Consider the following 25,597-nt stretch of genomic DNA (forward strand, 5'->3'; position numbering starts at 1 on the left):
TTCCCCTCGTCGATCTTGAGAATGACGTCACTTGCTACGTGGCGCCAGAGCAGCTGTCGAACAACGTTGGAAGAACTTTGAAGCCACTGACCAGGAAGGTGGACGTTTGGAGCTTGGGGGTGTGCTTTTACGCTTCGGTGGTCGGGAACCTGCCGTACCCTGCCGCTCTCTCGCAAGCCTGCCTGCTGAGGAAGATGGAGGGATCGAGTGGCGGTGAGGTTTTGGGGAAGTTTAGGGCATTCAGCGAGAGCGGGAAAGTTTTTGTTGAAAAGTGTTCGAAGTTCGATGAAAGCGGGCGACCTAGTGCGAATCAGCTTTACGCTTGCGATTACTTTTAGTTTTGTTTTGAACTTAAGTAATCAAAAAAGAACAAATAATATAGAGCTCACTTTTGTTTTATAACATTTCAAGCAGCTTTTTTTAAATGTTTGTTTGAAATATAAAGTGCTAATTATGTTTACAATTAAAGATCCGGATGAAACAATTTAGTTGAAAAATAGTAAAACCAATATAAAAAGTACAATCTAAACACCAAGAATTTCTAAGTAAGCAAACTATAAATGCATGAGCTCTAAAAATAAAGGTACCTTAAGTGAATGAGTACTTAAAAATTTAAAGATAAGTTTAAGTATGCTAAATATATAACAGCTGATATAACTTATTTATAATAAAAAACAATCTGAATAGTTTTTACAAAGCTTTTCTGAAAAACAGTTTTGTAATTTTTGCGTTTATGGTATTAAGATCATGTTTTAGTTCGTTTTCTGTGAATCGTTTAATATCATTTTATTAAATAAAAAAAACTATTAAACTTATTCTTGAGGTTTGGTGCGAACAAATTAAAGTGCATAAGTTATGTATGTCCCTATCCTACTTGCATAAATAAATTGCAATTATTTATCAGACTTTAAAAAAATTAACGGTTTTCAAATATTTAGTTAGCATAACAGCGATAGCACTCTGGCAACACCGGTCTCTACTTAAGTTAATTAATAAAGTCTATGATGGTATTTTATATTGAATTAATTTGTGTTTCTTTACTCATTTATATACTTATGTATGTTTTTATAATCCGTCGTGTTATTAATCTAAAGTTTTTGTATACTTGCGAATTAAAACTAGGTCTTGGTAAAGTATCTCGTTATTAATCCTGAAATTTTCATACTTCCTCTAACTAAATTGTAAGGCTGTTAACAAAAAGATGATCATAAGGTTTGTTTGGCTTTAGTTAAAATAAAAGTTATTTCAAGTGTATAAAAGTCTTAATCTTAAGTAATCTAGCAGACATAAGATTGTAAAAAGAAAATTGGAGGAAAAAGTGTCGGTGAAGTTTCGAGAAAATGTAGGGTTATCAGATTAATTTTTTTTTGTTAAAAAGTGTTTGAGCATTGATTATAGCGAGTGAACGGTTTTGATTTTTCCTTGAGACAGTTTTTATTTGTCTTGCTTAAATTTGCAAAACACGAGAAAGTCGGTAGTACAAATTAAAATTATTATTTAAACATTAAATTTTAAGCAAATTTACTTAATAAAACGAAGTAGTTTATTTTTTCATCTTTACCTCAGGAAATGAAACAGAGTAGTAAGCAAAAATTTTGATTTCATAAGTGCGAGATATATATTGCTCTCTGTCTTAAATTCCCCCTATATCTACCATTTACTACCCATAGTTAATTGAAAATCTAAAATAAAAACCCTAATATAGCAATAAGTTTAGGGTAATTACTTGTATTTATCTTTATTTTTAACAAAAACCTTTCTTTGAGTGTAAAAGTTCGCTTATACATTATTATTTAACCAAGAGCTGCAATAATAAACGAATTTATTAAAACTCCAAGTTACTGAACTTTTAAAAGTGGATTTGTTTACAAATCTAAAGTATCTTAAAAAGGCCATTTTACATATATCGATTAAGACAAAAAAATAATAACTGACATATCAGAAAAACGATTTTAAAAAGTTAATATTATTACGGCTTTAATTTTAGAGTAATTTCGTGAACTATTTTCTGTGTTGTTTAGCTTACTATTAGTTCAAAAAGATTGTTTTTCTTCAATTTATTAAAATCATTTTTTGGTTGCACTGCACAATGACAAAAACTTACCTAATTGTAAAAAAAAAGTTAATTTTGAATACTGAATTAATTTGGAAACATATAACCTACATATAAATATTCTTTATAAATATACTTATGTTCTTTGTTTTCATCACTTAACTACGTGCTGTTTTTATTTCCGTTACCTTCCATATTCAAACGACATCATAATGCACAAGTAAATCAAAAACTGATCAACTCTAAAGTTGAGTTGTTACAACTAGTAATAAACAACTACTTAAAAAGTTAAAGAGAATAACTCAGCTAACTGCACTAACATTGAAATAATTTTCAACAAATTTCCAAAAACTTTTACGATTACAAACAAATTAGAGTTGTCACAGAAGTAAAATTAGTATAAAAATCACTTATTTTAAATAATTTCAAAAAACAATACAAGAATAAATTAATCATTAAGCTTTTATTCAAAAATGAAACTAACTTCATCTTAGAGTAGGAATGGATTGTTTTGCATGTAAAGAAGAACATTAAAAAAAAATTAAATAAGTACCTTTAGTAGAAGAAATAAAATCAAAAAGCTTATTTATTTAAAATAATCACTTGCATACTGTTGACTTACTTAAATACGAACTGCATATAACTTCATACAAAATACGATACAGAAACTGCATTTGAAAAACTAAGTTTAAAACTACTTAATTCATAAAATTTTTAAGCAGTGAAATTTTTCTTATGCATGAAGATAAATATTGAAAAAAGACGACAGTTGTTCATGATATGCTCAAAAAACGATCAGAAAGTATTGCATGATTCTTACAATTTAGAAGCCAAAACCATCTTCTTGTCGGCGAATCCGGGGATGACGACTTCCAACACCTGAATCAGGTTTTCAGGATACACGAACTGGCAGTCCTCCAAAACTTCCTGAGGAAGCTCGTTTTCAGCGTCGCTCCTGTTGGCGGTGGGGAGTATTATGACGCGATAACCCAACCTGTGGGCTGCGATCACTTTCTTCTTCACTCCGCCGATCTGCATATTTGTTAGTTTAAACTTTTGAGTAAGTGTTATTCTAATCTACGATTTCCATAAATTAAGAACTTATAAGTTTCCAGAGCTTATATTACTATGTCTGTATGTGTACTACGTATATGTTGCGGTTTTTAGAATTATTGATTATTATTACTTTTTTTTGATCTAAAATCTAGACTTTTTTTTCCAAAACTATATATGCTAGTGCACATTTAAAATTGATTAAAACGTTGTTTTTGTATTTTTAATGAAAAATACGTTGTATAATCAGAATCTAAAATGGTTTCAATCAGTATTTAGGAAAATTAAACTGAAGTCACTGTGGCGAACAGATAGACAGATATTTGTATGAGAATTTTTTAAACATAAGATATAACTAGGAGTCAAAAAAAACTGTCCTGAACGACCTTAAACTGTATTGATTCATCGAATTTAAATCATAAAAATATTTTTAACTTTTTAAAATTAATAAGAAGTAAATTCTTAAAAAAAATGGTTTTAAATTAACAAAAATTGCAACTAAATCTCATTTAAATTATTTAATAAAAACTTTTCAGAAATTTAAAAAAATCTTAAACTTACCTGTGTTTTTTCAACAAAAATATACTGATTCAGCTTGAGTAAAAAAAAAAATATTTCTTGAGTTATCCTAAATATATTAATATCCTGAAACTTTAATAAGTTTCAAAATATCAGAGCTATCCTGAGAGTGTGAGAGCTATCCTATATAGCATAAATATTACATCAGAAATAAAAAAATAAATCGAAAAAATCTAAATAAATGTGTTTTATGTAGATTGTTGTTAAAAAAATATCATACAATATCTCCTATTTTAAAGCATAAATGATAGCTGGAAAAATAACAAAAATAAATTAATATATTTCTCTTGACATTGTTTATTTTCTACCACATATTATTTTTAATATGAAAGATATTTAATGGATTTATGAACTTAAGATTATTTTTGCTTTTCCTGTATCATTTAAAAGTTGTTTTATTAAACAACTTGCAACAACCATAACCTGTAAAAATTGAATTGTAGTATTCAAATTAAACTGAATAGAAACAGTACTAACTGGGGTAACTTCTCCTCTTAAGGTAAGCTCGCCTGTCATGGCAACTCTCGGGTCAACTATTGTGTCGCTAAGCAACGAGTAGAGTGCGGTTGCTATGGTGATTCCGGCAGATGGGCCGTCTTTTTTAACAGCTCCAGCGGGAAGATGAATGTGATAATTGTAATTGTAAAAGTTATCTGTTCAAAAAATATTATTTAAGCAATTTATCAAGTTTATATAGTAAAAGTTTATATAATAATAGTATAAAGTATATAATAATTTTATTTGAACAAGTCAGAAAACCTAAATTAAGATAATTTTATTTTTGGTTTAAAATTTTTAAAACAATTTTTTTTTGCAAAAAGTTTATAATACTCATATCAATAAATTTAACAACTCTACAGTTTACTTTGTTACAATTTTGTTCAATATCCTCAGATTTAAATTTTTAAGGACTCAGTAAAAAAAAATATAACAGTTTATCTTCCAACAACTTTAAAAAAAAAACTTTAAGTTTTAAGTAAATATTTTGCAACTAAAACGTTTTTTAATACAAACTTATAGCAAAAGACAAACCAACCTTTAACAACTTTGAACCTAGGATCGTTGCTCGACAGCAAGTTTGAAATTGCGATGTCCACCGATTCCTTCAGAGTTTCGCCCAGGCGGCCCGTCAGTTTTATTTTGGGGGATTTACTGTTTTTATTCTCGGTCTTGGTAGCTTCGATGACGGTAGCGGACCCTCCGTATGCACCAGCCGCCATGCCGATGGCCATGCCCGGCTTCATCTGCTTCGGTCGCCCGTCCGATATGTACTTGAGCGGACCTGTTGCATTAAATACATGCTTCATCATGAATGACTTTAATGTTTCAATTAAATAGCATAAAGGTGTTTGAATTTTAAGCGTAAACTTTTTTCAGCTCGACCACTTTGCTTGAGGTAAAAAAAAAGTTGTTCTTATTTAAAGGTATTTTGTAAAAACTTGCATTCTTTATTTTTACTTTTAGAGGCATGAAAGCTACTCAAAAATTACAATATGAAATTTATCTAAAAATAATCTTACTTTGAAAAATAAAACTTTATAAATCTGTTTGCACCAAGCATTAATACATAGTTTGTTATACAAAGTATTTAATGAGTACATGCTCGAATTGTGGTTTGAAACGTAAATTGCGAAAATCATTAACTAAAACACTGATTAGTTATTAAAGTTCCAACAGATCTCTTGTGCAAATTTCTTTCAAGTAAAATATTAACTAACCAAACACTTTAACCACATCTTCAATTGTGTCAAGTTTAATGAAGACTTCCTCGTTTTTACGCTTAGAACTCTGAAAAAAGTTTTTTTTAAGTAATAAATATTAGAATGTAAACATTATTATTGTAAAAAATATTTTTTTTGTTTTTAATCTAGTTAAACTTATTTAGTTTTCATAAATCTAAATATAAAACTACACTATATTTTATTTATTTTTAAGAATGAACAATAGTTTTGGAAAGTAACAATCAGTATCTACTAGTTTCAAGCTTTTATGAAAATACTTCAACGAAAACATAAAATAACTAAATTAAAAGTAAATTACCACTAATGTTGATAAACACAATTGTTAATTATGGAAGTTTTTAAAATCTATGTTGTGAATGTGGTCATTTAAACAGTTGTTTTTAACAAATAAACAGTTATACAACTAACTTGAAAATAAACAACAAAAATGGTCAGGGTAAACAAAAAAAAATCAACCATTTAAACTAACCTCGAGCACGATGTACCTGCAAACTTTGGCGATCTGCCTTTCAGCGCCCCTCACACCCGATTCGTGCGTGTAGTGAGTGATGGCGCTGAGAATGAAATCGTCGGTTATCTCCGCTGTTACGTTGCTCAGCAGGTCGATGCCGTGAATTTTGAACTGCTTCGGTATCAGGTACTTTCTGGCGATCGCCACCTTTTCCTTGTCCGTGTACCCACTCATCTGTGTGAAGTATGCTTTATTATTAAAAATGTAGAAAAAAAGGAACCAATTTACGTTGTAATACTACTTTATTGATTATTAAAAAATTACAAGGTATACAAGCATCAAAAGGTGTAGATACAATTAAGGTTAAAATATAAAGATTTTAACAGAAATCAAAGTTTTGTTGAAATCAAATATAAATCAAAGCATCAAAAACTTTTAATTAAGTTTGTGTTAGTTTAAATACAACAATGAATACATTTTTAGAAAGTAATTAATAAGCTTTCTTCCTGTAATTTTATCTCCTTTTGTAACTAATTAAAACATTTCTCACAGACATAGGACCCAAGTATGTAGAGAAAACATAGTGTTTTAGAAAACATAGTGTTTTAGATTAAAAAAATATAAATCAAGTGAAGATATTTTTTATACTTTAAAGCTTGACATAATTCATGTTTTAGCAGTTAGTAAATAACTTTTTAAAAGTGATTTATCATTTTTAACTGAATCCAAAAACATAAAATTTTAGGCAGAAGCGGAATAAATTGCAAAACTGAATTTTATTGTTTCTAGTAATACTTGGTCATACAACTTTATCAAAAATCAATAAAAACAACAAACCTCAATAAACTCCATTCTGTCCCTGAGGGGGCGGGGTATTCCCCCGATGTCGTTGGCGGTGCAGACGAACAGCACGTTGGAGAGGTCGAAGGGTAGTTTCAGGTAGGAGTCGGTGAAAGTGTCGTTTTGTTCCGGGTCCAGAACTTCCAGTAAGGCGGCTGTCGGGTCTCCTTGGAGGCTGTTTCTTGCTGTTCGGTTGGAAAAGAAAAATTAAAAAACTAAAAATTTAACTTTTTGGTTTTTAGGTTAGTGTTTTGCTAACTTAGATAAAATGATATAAAGTTAAAGGTTTTATTTTAATGTTTTCCTTTTTTTTGTAATTAATAGTAATATTAAACCGTAAAAGATATTTGATTAATTATAAAAAAACTAAATGATCTAATAAAGGAAAGTAATATCATTACAAAACTAAATTTTGAAAGTTTTTAACAATTTTTTTTTACAGATCAGGAAAGTATTTAATTACGTAAAAAACCAACACATTTTGTCTATTTCATCGAGCATCATGACTGGGTTGTTAACCTGCACTTTCTTCATACCCTCGATTATCCGTCCACACATGGCGCCCACATAAGTTCTCCTGTGACCCCGAATAACCGCCTGGCTTGATACACCACCTGTTTATATTGATAAGTTTTTTATAAATAAAAGTAAAAGTAAATTTGGCAATTTAATACATAAATATTTGATTAGTTTCTTAAAATTACCTTATAAAAAATAAAAACACATGATAAAGAAACTTTAGTTAAGTAATATTTTTGTTTTGATACAGAGATTCTTATGATAAATCACTATTAGTTTTAGTTTTACATAGTTAAAAAAAACAATTAAAAAACATTTACACACAACAACACTGTTACACTTTATAAGTCATTCGTACAACAATTAAAAAATATACATAACTTAAATCATGAATTAAAAATTATATAAGTTAAAACTATGTTTAAGCCTGATTGAAATTAATAAAAGCAAAATAAGATACGTGCAAATAAGAGTTTATTTTAAGCAGTCACTAAGTCAATATTTTTAAATGAAATGTAAACATAAGTGTTTGCTCTTGTGCAAATTGCGAGTGACAATGAAACTTATTTATTGTTATATAAAATTTTGAATCCGTAATTTTTTAATTTTTAATAAGTTTGTCTTTTGAACTGATGGTAGTTTACAACAAAATATTTTTTAATAAATAGGTTTTACTATGTATTATATATTGAACTGAATCGAAACCATGAAAAATGCTGATGACAACTAAACATACCGAGGGCAATTCTGTGAAACTTTCTGCCGAGTGAAGCGGCTATCGACTTTCCAATTGAAGTCTTTCCGATGCCAGGCGGTCCTAGAAAGCACAAAATTGGTGCTCTCATTACCGATTTTTCCTGGATAATGCAGCTTAAATTTATCATAAGAACTATAACTCAAGCTTTATTTAGTTTTTAAATATTAAAAAATAAAAAACTTTATATTAATCAATCTGTTCAAAACTATCATAAAAAAAAATTATTTGTGAAATTCTAAACTACTAATGTCTTACCAAGGTCAAATTAGTAATGATTAAAAAAAGTAAAAGCTCACTGTTTTATTAAAAAAATAACTAACGAAAACAAAAAAAAAGTTAGCACTAAAGTTAGATTATTGCATAGTATAACTTATAAAAGTTTACAAAAAGTTATTAATTAAATTATGTAAGAAAGACATTTACATTAAATTACTACGTACTTTTCAAACTTTTATCTTAAGTTTTTAAACATTTAAAATTTAATACTGTACTTACATTATCAGTACCATTTTATGCTTTCTTTAGAACAAGGTTCAAATAAAAAACCAAAAACTTTATAATAAAAAAAAAATAATAATAGCTAAAAAAATTAAAACAAAAAAACAAACATTTTCTTTCTGTACTTCACTTTTAAGCATGTTAACAGCAAGATACTCCAGTATTCTCTTTTTCACCTTTTCCATGGAATAATGGTCTCTTTCTAGGATCATCTCAGCATTTTCTATGTCACAACTGCGCAGTAATAATTTTTGTGTTAGATCGCTTAGCTTAAAATAAAACAATAAGATTTTATAATAGATGTATTTTAAGATCTAAGCGTTTATTTTAAAATGTGCTAATTTAAATCTACAGTATAACAACAAACAACTTTATCAAGAAGTTAATCCATGGCAATTAAAAATTTCTTTCATTTATTTTTATTCAGTTCTTAAAGCAAATATTATTTAATAAATTATCACTAAAATCATACCAATCTTTGGTAGACTTGTTCCACGGCAAATCACTGACAAGTTCTAAATAATTTCTCATAACTTGATATTCAGAACTGTGTGGGCTCTGCCTTTTCATTGAGTCAAAATCCTTCATAACCGTCTGGCAGAGAGATATTATTTTTTCAATAATTTAATGTTACAAATTTTTTATAAAATTAACTTTTTAAAATCTCTTGATAACAATTGAAATTCGATAGTAGGTTTTTAAAATTATTATTAGAATTTGCCTAATTATTCCCTTAAACTTAAGCAGTTCTTTCATAATAAAGCTAAAAATAGTTGATAAAAATGTAACTAAAAATAATTGTATAGTCAGTATTTAACAGGGTTGCCAAATTTTTTGGAAAATTTTCTCTAGGTTTTCAAAATTTCCTCCAGGTTTTAAAAGTACATAGTTTCGGGTCTATTTTTAGTTCAAATTTAAGTTTAAGGTAAAAAACCTAAAGTGTTAAATAGAATAAAAACATTAAACAAATACTGTAAAGCTACTTCAACTATGTTTTTAAATAAATAAATAAATTGGATGATGACAATATGTTTTTATCTATACGATAGTTTTTTTCGTCAAATCAAAATTTTTCTACTTAATATGTAAAAAATGTTTAAAATTTCAGGTTTTTCTAGATTTTTTTCAAAATTTCTCAAACTCCAGGTTTTTTAGCCTAAGTTGTCAAAATAACGGTTTTTTCAGAATATTCCAGGTTTCCAAGTATTTTTCCAACCCTGATTAAACTAGAATCTATCAATTAATAATATTATTATAAACAACTATCTAGGATCAGTTTTACATAATAAAAGTTACGGAACATTGTTAATACACAAAAAGTCTACAATTTAGCTAAGCTAAACATTTGCTTAAATGTATCTAACACTGAAGAAATTGTTTAAAAATTTAGTTATAAATTAATTTAAACATGAAAATTCATACTAAAATGTTAAAACCTCGTGGACATCATTAGGCAGTCCAGCATTTTCCAACTTCTCTTTCAATTTGTCCACTTCCGGCTTAGATTTTGAATTCAGTAGACTGCCTACAACGAGATTTATTTTCAATAACTTTCATTGTGAGTAGCAATAGTTCTAACGTACTTTTTTTTTTAAATAACATCTTTTTTTTATGAACAAGGAAAACGAACATGCTTGTTAATTTTATTGGCACAAATTTGGTAAATTTAAATAGCTAGTACTTTAAAGTTTAATTTAAAACATTCATGTTTTTTTTATTAGCTCTGTAACTAAAGATCTTGTATTTTATATTTTTAACACCAAATTTTTTTGCCTAAAAAACTTTTAAAAACTAGCTTTAGCTTTATTAAAGAAAACAGCAGGGTTATCACAGATCAAGATGAGAAAAATTCCTGACTTTTCCTGACTTTTTACTAAAATTTTCCTAACTTTTCTAAATCCAACTTTTAATTTAAACTTATTCTAAAATACATAATCTAACACTTGAAACTATATAAAGCTTTCAATCTAGTTTTAATACAGGTTAAAAAAACAATTTTTTGCTAAATTCAATTATCAAACTTCCATTACGTCACTTGAACCATCTGTGTATGACTGGTGTATTTGCAATAAACAGCTCTGTCAGCAAAATACTTGTAATATTACCTTATAAACACAGTTTGTCTGAAAAAAAGACACAATTTTTTAGCATTTCCTAACATAAATGTATCTAAATAAACGAAACGAGATATAAGGAATTTCTACAATAATAAGTAAACTTAACATTGCATATACCTCTCTTATAACTTATTTTACAAATTTAAACAACTTTGAAAAATTACAAAGAGGTTAAGTATACACATTAACTTGTTACATAAAATACTAAACAAGCTGCTAAATTACAAAGAACTCAGTTATATTTACTTAAAAAACACTTTGATTCTAAAATAAGGCTAGATAAACTTTTGTATATATTTCACAGTTTCACTATGGAAATGTCCTTACTACAGATTATCAATACTAACAAGCTTTCAAAAAATGCTTGTTCAAGTAGGGTACTTGTTCAAAATGTTAATAAAAAAATAACAGTTTTATAAAGGATATTTTATTAATTTATACCAGATGAAGCATTGGAAATTAAATAGTTTTGTAAGTTTCTAGGAAAATTTTGCAATTTTTATCTGACTTTAAAGAATTTTTAATTAATTTATTTACCATTTGAAGGCTTTAAAACTTTAAATTTAAACTGACAAAATATGACTTTTTTTTTTGTCAAATTTCTTGACTTTTTTCAAAAATCCCCATTTTTTCCTGACTTTTGTAATTTTTTAAAGTTTTCCCTGATTTTTCCTGACTTTGTGGCAACCCTGAAAAAGTAAAATATTTCAGTACAATCTAACAGAAAAAAAACAACATGCAAATTTAAAATTTATAAAAATAAATTTAAGTTTAATTTTAATAATCAAGATTTTTTGTTTTAAACCTTAAATTTAAATAAAATACTTTTATAAATTGAATGAGTTTAAAAAAAAAATGTTTTAATAATAAAGGTAGTGACATTTTCTTAAATAATAACGTATAACACGAGTTTCTAATAACTGAAAGTTTTTTTAAAACACACAAAAGAAAAATTATTCGAAAGTACACTTTGCAATATTTAAAAGTTAGTGTATATAAACTAATGAAATACTAAACTAACATTGGTCCTAATTTTACAAAACATATAAACAAACTAAAAATTATAAGTAATTAAGCAGTCTATTACACGCAGTTTCATTAATTAAAAAAAATCAACAAATAATTGCTAACAACTTTTAACTTTCAACTGTAACTGTTAATTAACTTATTTTTAAATAATACAATCAATTTCATGCTTTATACCATAATAATCGAACATAAAAACTACATTGCTTTAAAATGTATGTACAGGCCATTCTGTGTCTGCTGAATTAGCTAAAATCTAAATTTATAAACATTTTAAAATATTGTTTGATGTACAACAAACTTGATTAGAATTAAAATGGCAATCTTTTCTCTACAAATTAATTGTCACTTTTAAAGCAAAGACTCCAGTGTGCAATTTTAATCAGATGATTTGAAACGGCAAGCACATACTGTTCAAGCAGTAAGCAAACCTTGCTTTGAGTTACCAACATTTCCCAACGAAATTCCAATAATCCTGGGTTGGGTTGATTTATTTCGGTACTTTATAGTTGGATTTGCTATTTGAATATTGTGAGTAGTGAGGCTTACAGACATTCAAAAAAGTAAGTTTAAACTTCAGTCGAAGGAATGGTATATTATTTTGTAAAATACGTTTTCGTATTTTAAAGGAATGAAAAATATATTAATACTTCAAAAAGTTGTTCAAGCTAATAAAAATCTTGATAAAACATAAATTCGTGTTTTAAAAATAGTCTTTTATATATAAGTATCTAAATTGTTTAAATTAAGTTTGGCTTTTAAAAAACTATTTGCTTATAATGACTATAACGTAATACTTTAATAGTTAATAAACTTTTTACTAACTTTTCCACAAAAATTTTATTAAAAAAAATATTAGTTACGATTTTACTGTTTTTACTAAGTTGCTAATAGAAATCCAAAACTAAATTAGATAATGAACTATATTTCTTACATTGTTTATCATGATTTTTTGATGCAACATTGTATAGAAATTTTGCTGCAAGATACATTCTTTTCTTTAGATCCATTGTTTCCAAAATCTATTTGAATTAAAATTAATATTAAAGTCTAGTTATTACCAGGAGTAGTGAACAAGTGAGTTTTCTAATAATAATTTATTAATCAAAATGTTCACATAAAACAACCAAAACTAATCACTAAAGCACTTATATTAAACTTGGAATTGAAATGAAATAAGTTAGTAGTTAGATAACTTGAACATAATAAAAATAGTCCAGAATACAAAACAGGTTTGAATAAAAAACTAGGTATAAAATGTGGTTTTTACTTAATTAAAATTGTTATTTTAAAAATTTTTGTTTAACGAACTAACTATTTTTAACCTACATCAAAAAACAAAATAAACGTAAAATTAAAAAGTAGTTAACTTAAGATTATTTTAAAAAAATTAAGTTTAATTAAATTCTTAAATGCATGATTTTACTACAAACTAAATTAACAAACTTCTGTTATTGCAAACCAGACCTTACATGAAATTTCAAAACAATTTCAAGACATTACTTAGAATTTTTTTATGCAAACCGATTATGTAAAATTTTGTGTAACCAATAAGTTTTTCTGGACACAACTTTTAACAACATTCCAGAAAATTGTAAGATTATTTTAAAAAAATAATATAAAATCTCAGGTTAGCATTAAAATTCTGAATTGACATATTTGTGGTTTCCTTTCATATACAGAGTTTAGTTGTAGAACTATTTTATAATGCATTAATTTTACTAGTTTAAAGTTTGGAATTTAAATATATATGAGATTAATCAAAAACAAACTTGTAATTTTTCACTATTTTTAGCTTTTATGTGATCCATGACAAGGTCCGGAAGACAATGATCGGGAGTGGTGAACGGAATTTTTTTACTGACGTAAGCCTTGCTGTACTGATCGAGCAGACTTTCTTTGATGTACAACGCCTGCTCCTTCACGTACAAGTCAGTCAGAAACAGATCGTCGAGTCCCAGCATGTGCCTCGACTCCGCGTTCAACTCGAACTAAAATTAAATATATTTTGTACAGGACTGATTGTAAAAATTAAGCAAATATAAGTTTTGGAATATTAAAATATCATTTAATAAGGGAGTATATTTATGTGTTGTAATAAAAGTTTAAACAGTGTTTTTTTTTGTGTATTTAATTAGAAATTGTATCTTACTTGAAAATGAGTTTTAAAATTGTAAAAATATTTATACTAACAAGCTAATACTCTGTAATGTACTAATTTAGGTTATTATTAATAGCTATTTATTTTTAATACAGCAGGATTCAAATCAAAATAAAACTTTCTAAATCTACTATTGAGCATTAAAAAAAAACTTTAGCTTGACAAACTACTTAAACAAAAGTGTCACAAATATTACTACTTTATTAAAATACATTTATAACAACCTCAGTTGTAAATTTATTCTCAGCAAATTTTGGATTTTTGAGTAGCACACGAGCAATTCTCTTGACTCCTATCGTGACTTTTTCACCAACATTGTCAGACACTGACTCGAGTGAAACAATTTTACTTAGAACGCCGACCTTTTTATCCATTTGATCTGTTACAATTTTTTATGTATATGTTAGGAGTATAATAATTAAAAACATGCTTAAGAGGAAAACAAAAAATATTAAACATATATCTAATACGTACTTAAATATATTAAACTAACATAGTTAAACATTGTGATTTAGATCCCCTTAGTGGCACAAGTTTTAAGTATAAAAGAACAATTTCTCCAATACTTCAAACAAAAATTAAGACTTTTGGTATACTATAAGTATAAACAAACCATACTTCATTACTTAATACTGCTAATACAAAGAAAAAACAACTGTTCATAATTTTTTTTTTCTTTAGATATTATTGATTAATTGCAAAAATCTCAATGCTGTTTAAACAACCAGGTTAGGTATATTTTAAAATTCACAACAACAAATACTTACATTTTATTTAAAATATTTACTTTAATTCAGATTATATATGAGTAAAATATTATTCAAAACTAAACAAATTACTACTAATAAAAAGTAACTCTAGTTAAATTCAAATCCTTCCATATAAGCTTGAACAGAAAATTTAAATTAAATTTATATAAGACAAGAAATAAATATAAAACCTATTTCGTTCTTCAAAGGATATTTTCCAGGTACTATAATTATGTGTGATTGCAGAAGATCTTCGACTTCATTCATTTTAAAAACCCCAGATTTTGGTGAAACTAAAACAAAAAAAAATATATAAAGATATATTTGTTTCAGTAGATTAAATAAAAATCATTGTATAAAAGAGAAAACAAATTAAATTTAACATTAGTTACTCATGTAGAAAAGACTTTTATTTATTAATGCCTTACCAAAAAAATTCTAAAAAACTGAAACAATAAGTGATTAACTTTAAAAATATTGTCAGTAAAAACAACACCAACATCAAGTATTTCTATAAGTGTTTTTAATTAAATTTTTATGAACACCAGCTAAAAAAATAAGAACTAAAAACTTACTTAATGTTAATCAGATGAATAAATATAAAAAGTAAAACTAACCATTGAAATCAGTGGTGCCTCCTGGTAGTAAAACAAGTTCACCAGTGCAAATAAACAGGCACCTCATATTTATGTCCATCTTTTGTTTCAGGTTACAAGTTAAAAAATATGCTTAACTATGAAAACATAAACAGTTTTTAGTTAAAACAAACTCAAAGTATCTTTAGGGAATTAAAAGTAAGCAACAAAATCAAAAAAAAAATTATTTAAAAAACTATATGGGAACTGTTAACATTGACTAATATTTATGGTTATTCTCAACTCACATTAAAATATGCAAATTTATAAATAAATATAATTATAAAGATTAATTAAACTGAAACAAATAATTAAATAATTTAATGTTTTAATAAATGTTGTAATTATTCAAAGTTTATAAATTAGCTTTAGTCATTAAGAGAGTTGCCACTGTCTAAGTTAAAGATGCTATCCTGAGTGACCTTAAACTATCCTGAGGCATTTTTATTTTTTAAAATCCTTTAAAAAAACGTCAAATATTTTTATTAATGAATAAACATTTATAAGTAAGAAAAAATCAAGATTTTGAACAAATTTGGTAAAAAAATTATCAAAATATTATAACTGCAACAAATAAATATAATTCAAGATTAAGAAAAAAAACTAAAATGAGATTTAAAAATTTTTCCAAGCTATCATAAGTTATAAAAAAACCTAACTGGCCTGAGTCATCCTGATTAAAAAAAAATCAAACTAGCCTGAATCAGCCTGATTTATCTACAGCAGAATTTCCCAAAGTGGGCCAAGTGGCCCCCTTGGGGGCCATGTCAGATACTCAGGGGGCCACAAGTAGCAAAGGGATAAGAGGGGGGCCATGAGATCATAATTTGAAACTTACACTAAATATTCTTCAGTTGCAGATGAAGAGAAAAAAAAAGGTCTCAGGTGTATTTTATGGTAGTTTAGAAACTTACACTAGATATTCTTGAGTTGCAGATGGAGAGCAAAAAAAATGTCTTTGATGTTATTTTTATTGTAGTTTATGAGCAATCTTGTTGAAGGGGGCCATTGCTTTTTCAAATTCTTTAAAGGGGGCCATTTGCAAAAAAGTTTGGGAAACCCTGATCTAGAGACATGGTGATATTTTCAAAACTTTCAAACTGTTCCAACTTATTATGAGTGTGTGGCAGCCTGGCACTAAAACTGAGCCAGAGTTACTGATTCAGCCAGAGTTTATGAGAAATAAATAAAATTTAGTAATAAAATTCATAACTAAAAATGTTACTATTATCTAAGCTAAAACACTTAATAATTTATAATATCAACAAAAAGATTTAATAAGTAAGAAATAAAAGCAAAAATTTTTGAATTCATAAAAGCTAGTCTTAAATTTTTTTAAAACAATTCCAAGCTAGTCTGAGTTTTACATAAAAAATAATACAATTTCTTATTGTTACTACAACTTTTAATTTTGAAGTGAGCTAAAAACAAACACAACTAAGTAACATTCAAACACTATTTTATATTGTTAAGAACTACAAAAGCAAAAATTCAACTCTATACATTAAAAAGTAGAAATTAATGATGTCAACACTTTTTATTTCTTTATCTCTGATCTAGTTCTTATTTTTTTCAAACAGGCCTGGAAGGGCATAACAACTAGCTTAAAAATTTTTACAGAAAACATTGATGACATATAATAATTTAAACTAATAGTCATGGTGTCCACTAGATTTTTATAAATTTATTTCAAGTTTTCTGATACTTTTCCGGACTTTTCAAAGTACAAACTTTCTTGTCTTTTTTTAATATAAAATTACAATTAAAGTTTAATCTAAATAGTTTAAAATTATTGAAAAGACACTTTAATGCTACTACAAACGTGTTTTATAGCAAATAAAATTCTAAACAATATGTTTTATGTTTAAAAGTAATATTTTATCTAATCTAAACATTATTATTTTACAGGTAAAGTTTGTTAGAATTCCAGGTTTTTTGTTTTTTAATAATCTTGTTTAAAATTTCAGGCTTTTTTTAAGTATCAAATAACAGGTTTTTTTCCTAAATTTCCAAATTGCAGGTGAAATGGCCACCCTGAATATTACTATTTACTAAACTTATCTTAACAAACTTATTAATGTATATAATATTATTTAAATTTATCAGAACAATTTATTTAGAAACTTAAATTGGTTTTTATAAAAACTTCTTTTATTTTTAATCAGTTTTAAAATATAAGCTGTAACTTCTAGCTCTCATAGCTTATCTCAAATTTCTACACTTATTTCATTTAATACTTTTAGCTAAATTGCAGATAATTTGGCAAACTATTTCAATTAAAGTTTTCAATTAGTTACACTTTATGAAAAATTTAAAAAATCTAATAGTAATTATTTAGTTTTTTATTTAGGATGATGTATAATTTTTTCATCATACTTCATCTATATCATCACTTTGTGAAACAAAAATGTTTTTTTTAGTTTAGTGGGTACCAACATAATATATACTTCTAATTGAAGGGCTATAATATACTTATTTTTATTAAGTCAATAGTTTTTAACCTTATTGTTTCAGCAAATATTTCTATAAATTCAACAGATAAATTTATGTAAAAAATGGTTTCAAATTCATCATTTTATCAGAAAATGTTTTATTTTTAAATTTATATAAGTTGTATGAGGATAAATTTTGTTAACAAAATTACAAAGAAAAACCAAATATTTTTCAAAACATAGTTATCATTTTATTAATTAATAAGTAATAATATATTTTATAAGTAAAACTTAGTGTACAAAAACACATATAAGAAATACTTTTTATAAAATGAATTAAAATATAGTTTTTAGAAATGCATCTTAAAATTAAACTGATGAATTTTATATCTTGTACAATTCCTTTTAACTATAAACTATTCTGAATCCTCTTCATCAGATTTATTTTTTACACCACTCTGGTTTGATTGTTATAGTAACAATATATATTTTGAAATCAATTTTGATGAAATATTATACAGGGCAGGGTAGCCAAATTTTTTTGGCAAATTTTTTCTAGGTTTTCAAAGCTTCTTTTAGGTTTTCAAAATAATACATTATTGGTCTATTTTTAGTCTAAAGTAAAGTTTAAGTAAAAAAAAAACTGTGTTCAATAGTATAAAAACATAGAAACAATACTGTAAATTTACTTCAAATGAGTTTTTCAATAAAAAAAAATTTTTGATGATGACTAAAAAACTTTATTTATATGGTAGATTTTTTGCGTCAAGTCAAATTTTTTCTACAAAATGTAAAATTTGTTTAAAATTCCAGGTTTTTCAAGATTTTTTAGTGATTTTTGTTCAAAATTTAAGTTTTTTTAGGTTTTTTTTTTTTTAATTTTCAAACTTCAGGTTTTTTAGCCTACATTGTCAAGCTCAAGGTTTTTCCAGGTTTCAGAAATTTTTTGGCAACCCTGTACAGGGTTGCATCAGGCTTAAGAGAAATTTCTTTAATGGCTTATAGTTTTTTAACTACAAGTTTTCTTGCCCCTTTTTAGTAGTAAATTAATTTAAGGTAAAAAAATACTATCCATAGTAAAGAAATAATAAAAACTTACTGCAATGTTACTTAAAATGTGTTTCATAATTTAGAAAACTTTGAATAAATTTTAAAAAATTAAAATAGTTATTGTCTATCTAAAAATTTTTATTTAGTAAAAAAACTTGGTCAAAATTCCAGGCTTTTGTAAGTATTTCAGGTATTTATTTAGTTAATTTTTTAAACTTGTCCAGGATTGTCACTATATGAGTCAAAAAAAACTATCATGAGTGATCCTAATATTTTTTAAATCCTTTAAATACAATCTTAAACAAATTTTATAAAATTGGTTATAATGACTTTAAAGCAGTTGTTCAACAACTTTTTAGACTTTTCACAGTAACATTTTAGTTTTATTCTATTTTCCTTCTATACCAGGGCAAAAAATAAAATTAATTTTGTTTGTTATTAATGATGTCTATTAAACTGCTACTTTTGATGTCATTTTAAATTTTATTGAAAAATTTAAAATGTTATAAATAACCTTAAGTTTAATTTCAAATGCATTTATTTATATTATATTTTAAATGTGTAGCAATAAAAAAAAACCTCATATCTAAGGAAATTAATTAAGAAAATTTTTAACAAGTTGATTAACAACACAAACATGAAATATATTTTTTATCAAACATGTTTATAAACAAATAAATATTTTTACTTTCCTTTAAAACTTTTTAAATTTACATTTAAGACAAGTATAAAATTTGTAAAATTAAAAAGAACAACTGCTGCTTAGAGTTATGGTAAGCAAAAACAATTAAAAACAACAAAAATCAGTTTTTCAACAGGGTTGCCACACTCAGGATATTATGAATTATAAAAAATTCAGGAAGACTCATGTTAATTTTTTTTTTATATAAAACTCATGATAGTTTTAAATAAGGTCAATTTTTTCAGATTTTGAAAGACATTTAGTTGAATTAGTTTTATTATTTTGTAATTTTATAAACTATTTTCTGGATGAAACTGGTTTTTATTGATTAAAAAACCTTTTTAAGGACTTGAAAAAGTTCAGGAACACACAGGTCAGTAAAAATCACTCAGGAAACTTTTTGGTTACTCGGGATAGTTTTTTTTTTGACTCAAATAGTGTCAACCTTGTTTTGAACAAAATTGAATATGAAATATCAATATACTGAAATTGGAACAACTAAACCTCATTCAAGATCTATAAAAATAACTGAAATAAGGGTTGCCAAAGGTTTTTGAGAAATTTATTTCAGGTTTTCTGAATTTCTTCCAGGATTTAAAAGTACAAGTTTTTTGGTCTGTTTTTAGTATAAAATTAAGTGTAAGTTAAAAAACTGTCTTAATATAAGAACATTGATAAGAAACTATAAAGCTACTTAAAATATGTTTGTTAATATTTTTTTTAATAATAACAAAAAAAAGCTGTTTGAAAGATTTTTTGTGTAATAAAAATTTCATTTCTTAATATTTACAGGGTTGCCAATTGTTTTTTCAAAAAATTTTCCAGATTTTCCAAGTTTTTTCCAGGTTTTTAAAAGCACACATTTTTGGGTCTATTTTTACTTAAAAGTAAAGTTTAAGGTAAGAAACTGTGTTAAATAGTGTAAAAACCTTAAAAAGATACTGTAAAGCTTATTTAAATATAATTAAATACCACTTTATTGCAAGACACAAAACTTTTTCTATCATAAACTTTATTAAAAACTTAAGCGCTTTTGGAATTCACAAACTCCCTTGTCAAAAATACTAAACACTCACAAGTTAACTATACATAATATAAATAGAGTGAAATTAAATCATTTGTAAAAAAAACAACTAATTAAAACGACAAATAATTAACAAAAATGGATTTTTTATAAATACTTAAGCAAAATAGATTTTTTAAACATATTAATAGTTACTCTTGATCCTTTATCAGGACCAAGTTGACCATTCAAACTTGGTTTTTTAACTTGTAAAGCTTCTGAAGATAATAAATCATTATACGAACTGCACGTGTTGGTTGCTTATGCTTTATTGCTCTCAGAAATAAACTTTGTGGTACTTTCTAGCATGTCATGATTCAGAGTTTTGTTTTCTTTTAAAAAAACTTCTTTGGGACTCTCAATTGAAGCTTTAGTTTCTATTTCATCAATATGTTTAGGCATTATGCTTCGTTTAAAACCAAACATCAATGCTGATCTTTCACTTGGTGAAAATTTGTAGGAACTTAAGTTGATTATACAGTTTGATGTTTTACTTTTTCTTTGTTTGTTCCGCAAGTTGAATAGCTACTTTTGATGTGTTTTTGTCTTTTCCATTACTATACTTTTGATGCTGTAATCTCTTATCTGCTGCAACAGCAATTGATATTGAGATATAGTTAACCTACCATAAAGATTGTACATAATATCCTCTCTTGATCTTTTTTTAATTAAACTTTTTATTGGGTATATTAATTTGTTTTAAAAGAACTCTACAGTAAAACTTCTGCACCTTCTTTAAGTATGTTTTTAAGAAAAAAAATTTTTAATGATGACAAAAACTTTTTATTTATATGAGAGATTTTTTGAATCAAATCGAAATTTTACTAATGAACTTGTGAAAATTGTTAACATTTCAGGTTTTTCCAGGTTATATTTATGATTTTTGTTCAAAATTTGAGGTATTTTTCAAAATTTCTCAAATTCCAGGTTTTTCCAGAATTTTTTGCATAAATTGTCAAATTCCAGGTTTTTCCAGCTTTTCAGGTAAATGACAACCCTGTATTTAAAAATTGTTTTAAATTTCAGGATTTATCAAGTTTTTTAGTGATTTTTGTTCATAAATCAAAGTTTTTTTTTAATTTCTTGAGTTCTTAGTTTCCCCATGTTTTCTGTCCTGAGTTACTAAAAACTGTCCTGAAAAATCCTGAATTTTTTCAAATCCTTAAAAAAAAGTTTTTTTGGTTATAAATTACAAATGACAAAGCTGGTTATAAATAACAAAACGCTGAAAATAAAGTAACTAAATTAACAGTTATCGTTGTAGAGGAGGGAGAGTAAAACTGATGTTTTTTTTTACCATAATGAAAAATATCCTTCAAAGTCTTCAAAAAAAACTGTCCTGAGATTTTTGAAAAATGTTGAAACTAGAATATAACTTTATTTTAATATACTGAGTTATTCTGAGTCATCCTGATATATTTAAAAACTTCAAAATATCCTGAGTGTCCTGAGTGTGTGGCAACATTTATAGTAAAATAACTTGTTTTTTAAAACAGCTCAAAGTCCTCAGTTTACAAATTGATTATATAAACAATTATAACCATTAATTTATAAAAAAATATATATATACAACTAAACTTATAGAAAATTACTCAACTTAGAATATAGTAAGCTATAAAAACTTAAAAACTTAAACTTTTTTACATTACAAAATTATTTATTTTTTATAATAAGTTTTAGTTACAGCACTCTAGAAAAGTTTTATTATTTTATTTTTTTTTAGGTAGAAAAACATCAGAAGAACTCACTCTCCCCTCTGCAACAATAAACATTTTCTGAAGTTCAAGCGAGTTAGTTTAAGCTTATCTTGTGCTGTTGCACCTACCCTATCTTTAAATTCATCAAAAAAAAGACCTTTAAATTTTAAAATAAAACTAATTCTATGTATAAATAAACAAAAAATGCAAAACTTTTATTTTTAACTAACCAAAATAAAAACTAATCCTAACCCTTTATTGAAAAAAACCTCTGGTGACACGTCATTTGGCAAACACTCACAAGGTTAAAATCTCAACACTAAAAACAACAAAGTGTAGGAAAATTATGAAGTTTAAATTCCCAATCAGTGCTGCCGACGTTCTGGACAAAACAACAATAACAACAATCCAATTATGTTTTAACTGCCACCTAAGTGATTCCACAATTAGCTGTTAAAATTTAAGTAGCAAATACAAAGCAGTATAAATTAAATCTTATACTAAATTAGAGATAGTCCAAATAATTTAATCAGAATTTGAAACAATTAATTAAAAATAAAGGTATAAAATAAATAATTTTGTTTTCTTTTTTAAATAGATTTACAGAATAAGTCTTTGAGTTTAATTGCATCCTAACTTAAGCAGGGCAGATGCAATACTATTATACTGTACTGTTGTAGAAGCCCCTTGTTTGCAACTTTAAAAGCCTTAGTGAGTTATAAAACATCTAACCAGAGTTGGTAGAGAGCTTTTTTAGCCATAAATAACAGTAATTACTTAATAATTTGCACTATAGTGAAATCTGTATTGAAAATTAAAATTAAATACAACTTAAAAGCATCAAAATCGTTCTAAAATAAAGGAAATTTTAGTCATTTTTCTTAAATAACAAATTTCAACACAAAATATAATTGCTTTTTCAGTTTTCTAACAAACTTGTTTCGTTCGGATTTTTAATTAAAAAAATTATAAATAACATATATTTAAAACACCTTATTTTTAAAAGGTTGCTGAAAAGAAAATTAAAACTTTTAATTATCTTTTAAAGTCTGAGTTCCTTGTTTTTAGTACTTTTTTGAATATTTAAAGGCAAAACAAAACTAAAAATAGTCAACAAAACTGTTAAGCTGATTAGCATTAACTTGATAATAATCCATAATTTAGTATGTTTACTAACTCAGTATTTTTTTAAGACGTATCAATTCTAAAAATTATGTAGATTTTTATTGTAGTTCTTGCAGCAATTAATAATTTTTTAACGTTTGTTTTTAATTATAAATACTTGAATTACACCTTTCTTGATTTTAGTTTTATTATTTCTGCAACACTTTCATTATAAGGCTTTTATTCAATAAATAAATATGAAAAGCGGTGAAACTTAAAAAAAGTAATTCAAGATTGCTTTATGTTCTCTATCTACTTAAATTTTAAAGTATTTTTAAAACTAATGTATCAGTCAACTATAACTTTAAAATGTTAAAACAAGTTTTTTGTTTAAATAATTAACATCAAAACTTAAAATAATATAATTAAAAGTAAAATAACAGGAGTAAGTTTAACTATGTTTCTAAGTTTGTAATATTTCAACTTTATAAAACTGGATAATAACTTGAATAAACAATAAGTTGTTTAAATGCTCATACCAGTAAAACTAGTTACATGTTCGAATTTTTTTTTAAGTAAGCTTGATCTTTTTAGACATGTTTTTTATTAAACTTTGTTATATAAATTTTGTAACTGGTGTCAAAAAAAAATTAAAACTAAATTTAAAAAAAATAAAATTAAATGAAGTTAAAAATTTTTACGATTATATTTTGTGTTTACTTTTAATTTTTTAGTTTAGGTTTTAAACACGTGTTTTATACAATAGAGAATTCTAAATATTTATAATTAAAAATGTATTATCAAAAAAAATTCAAATAAAGATTTAAAAAGATTTTTTTTGTGCAAAATAACGCTCAGTCTAAAAGAAAAACTGTTAAGACGCTTCAAGCAAAAGTAGAAGAACAAAAAACAGTGCAAAAATGACGCTCAGTGATAAGCTGAACCCGTGAAAAAGTGACGCTCCATGCAAAAATGATCCACCGTGCTAAATTGACGAAATTAAAATAATAAATTAAATAAAGTATTGAAAAAGTGACGCTCCGTGCAAAAGTTATCCATCGTCCTAAAGTGACGCACCGTGCAAAAGTAATCCACTATGCAAAAGTGATCTACCGTGTTAAAATAACACCAAGTAAAAATGATGCCCTGTGCCAAAGTGACCCACTGTGCTAAAGTGACCCATCGTGCTAAATAGACACCGTCCTCAAAAGACCCTCCGTTCTAGAGTGATGCTGTGCAAAATTGACCCACCGTACCAAAATGACGCTGTGTTATTCAGACCCGCTCCCAAATTATATTGCGGTACAAAATAACTAAAGATAGAAATCTAGTCCATACTTCATAACAGACGAACAATAACATCAAGCAGAGTCTAAATCAAGTTCAAAAAAGACCATTTACTGTTTTTCTCTAGTTGCTTTAAATCAATCATTAAACATCTTGCAAATGACATTTATAAGGCAAATTTGTTAGTTCGATATTAGATAAGAAGCAGAAAGTTTATATTATCAATGAAAAAAACTTTAAAATTCCTTATTTAATTATCTTTGACCAGTTAAAGAAGTCTACACTTTAAAATAGGCAGTAATAAAAGAAAACAGTATGTTTCAATGTTTTAAGGTGACGCACCGTGCAGAGCACTTTCATTTGATTATATTTTGTGATGAATAGCTTGTTTTTGATAAGTTTGCAAAATTGGATGAAATTAATACTTCAGTTTCAATTACACTTAACGTTTTTTAAATATTCCAGTGAAGTTTATGTGAATAAAGCCACTGCTCAGCATTAAAACAGCGACAAAGAGCTACTAAACTTTAAAAGATAATTAAAATACTGATATACATTAAAACTAGGGTATATTTCGGATAAGCTCTTTATTTTTTTATATTGTAAGACTAACCTATTTGTTTACATCTTTATTTAGTACACTTATAACTTCTTTTCACAAAACTTTTTAAATAAGTATAGAGTAGTTTATCAACTTTAAAACACTTAAAACTGAAAAAAAAAACAATATTTATCAAAACATCAAAAATATTTATATAAATCTTTGTTAAACGTTGAAAAATAAAAAGATTGAAATAATGTTTTAAAATAGTTAAATAACTGAAGTTGATAAACAGAGCTTTTTTTTTTAATTTTAATTTTTAGACTTTGATAAAGCAAGTTGATGTCGTTCTTTTTTTGCATCTAATGTTAAATCTTTGACCCATTATTTTTTTTTTAATATATTTTCTCTTTTTCATAACTTTCTTATAATATATTTCATCGTAGATACTTTGAATAGTGTCAAACTTATTGAAAAAAAAACCTTTAGTGACTATTAGAAATATATACAATGATGATTTTTGTATACTACAAAAGGAAGCTTTTTATCAGAGATTGACAG

The 25,597-nt window shown here is 25.9% G+C and overlaps 1 protein-coding gene across 1 annotated transcript; it reads right to left on the reverse strand.

Annotated features, from left to right (window-relative positions):
• Positions 1-2,690: 2,690 nt before the first annotated feature.
• LOC145832394 (lon protease 2-like) lies at positions 2,691-14,170 on the reverse strand. The gene is made up of 15 exons (XM_082939713.1): positions 14,021-14,170; positions 13,408-13,626; positions 12,570-12,657; positions 12,067-12,153; positions 9,929-10,017; positions 8,965-9,086; positions 8,603-8,726; positions 7,974-8,094; positions 7,195-7,332; positions 6,716-6,903; positions 5,897-6,112; positions 5,404-5,473; positions 4,722-4,967; positions 4,163-4,338; positions 2,691-3,085 (listed from the first exon to the last, which is right to left on the reverse strand). Exons 1-15 carry the CDS (start codon positions 14,168-14,170, stop codon positions 2,870-2,872), a joined length of 2,250 nt encoding a protein of 749 aa, XP_082795839.1. The 3' UTR covers positions 2,691-2,869.
• Between the last annotated feature and the right edge of the window lie 11,427 nt (positions 14,171-25,597).

The sequence above is a fragment of the Thalia democratica genome, chromosome 3 (genome assembly GCF_965202585.1).
Source record: "Thalia democratica chromosome 3, ktThaDemo2.hap1.1, whole genome shotgun sequence".
NCBI lineage: Eukaryota > Metazoa > Chordata > Thaliacea > Salpida > Salpidae > Thalia > Thalia democratica.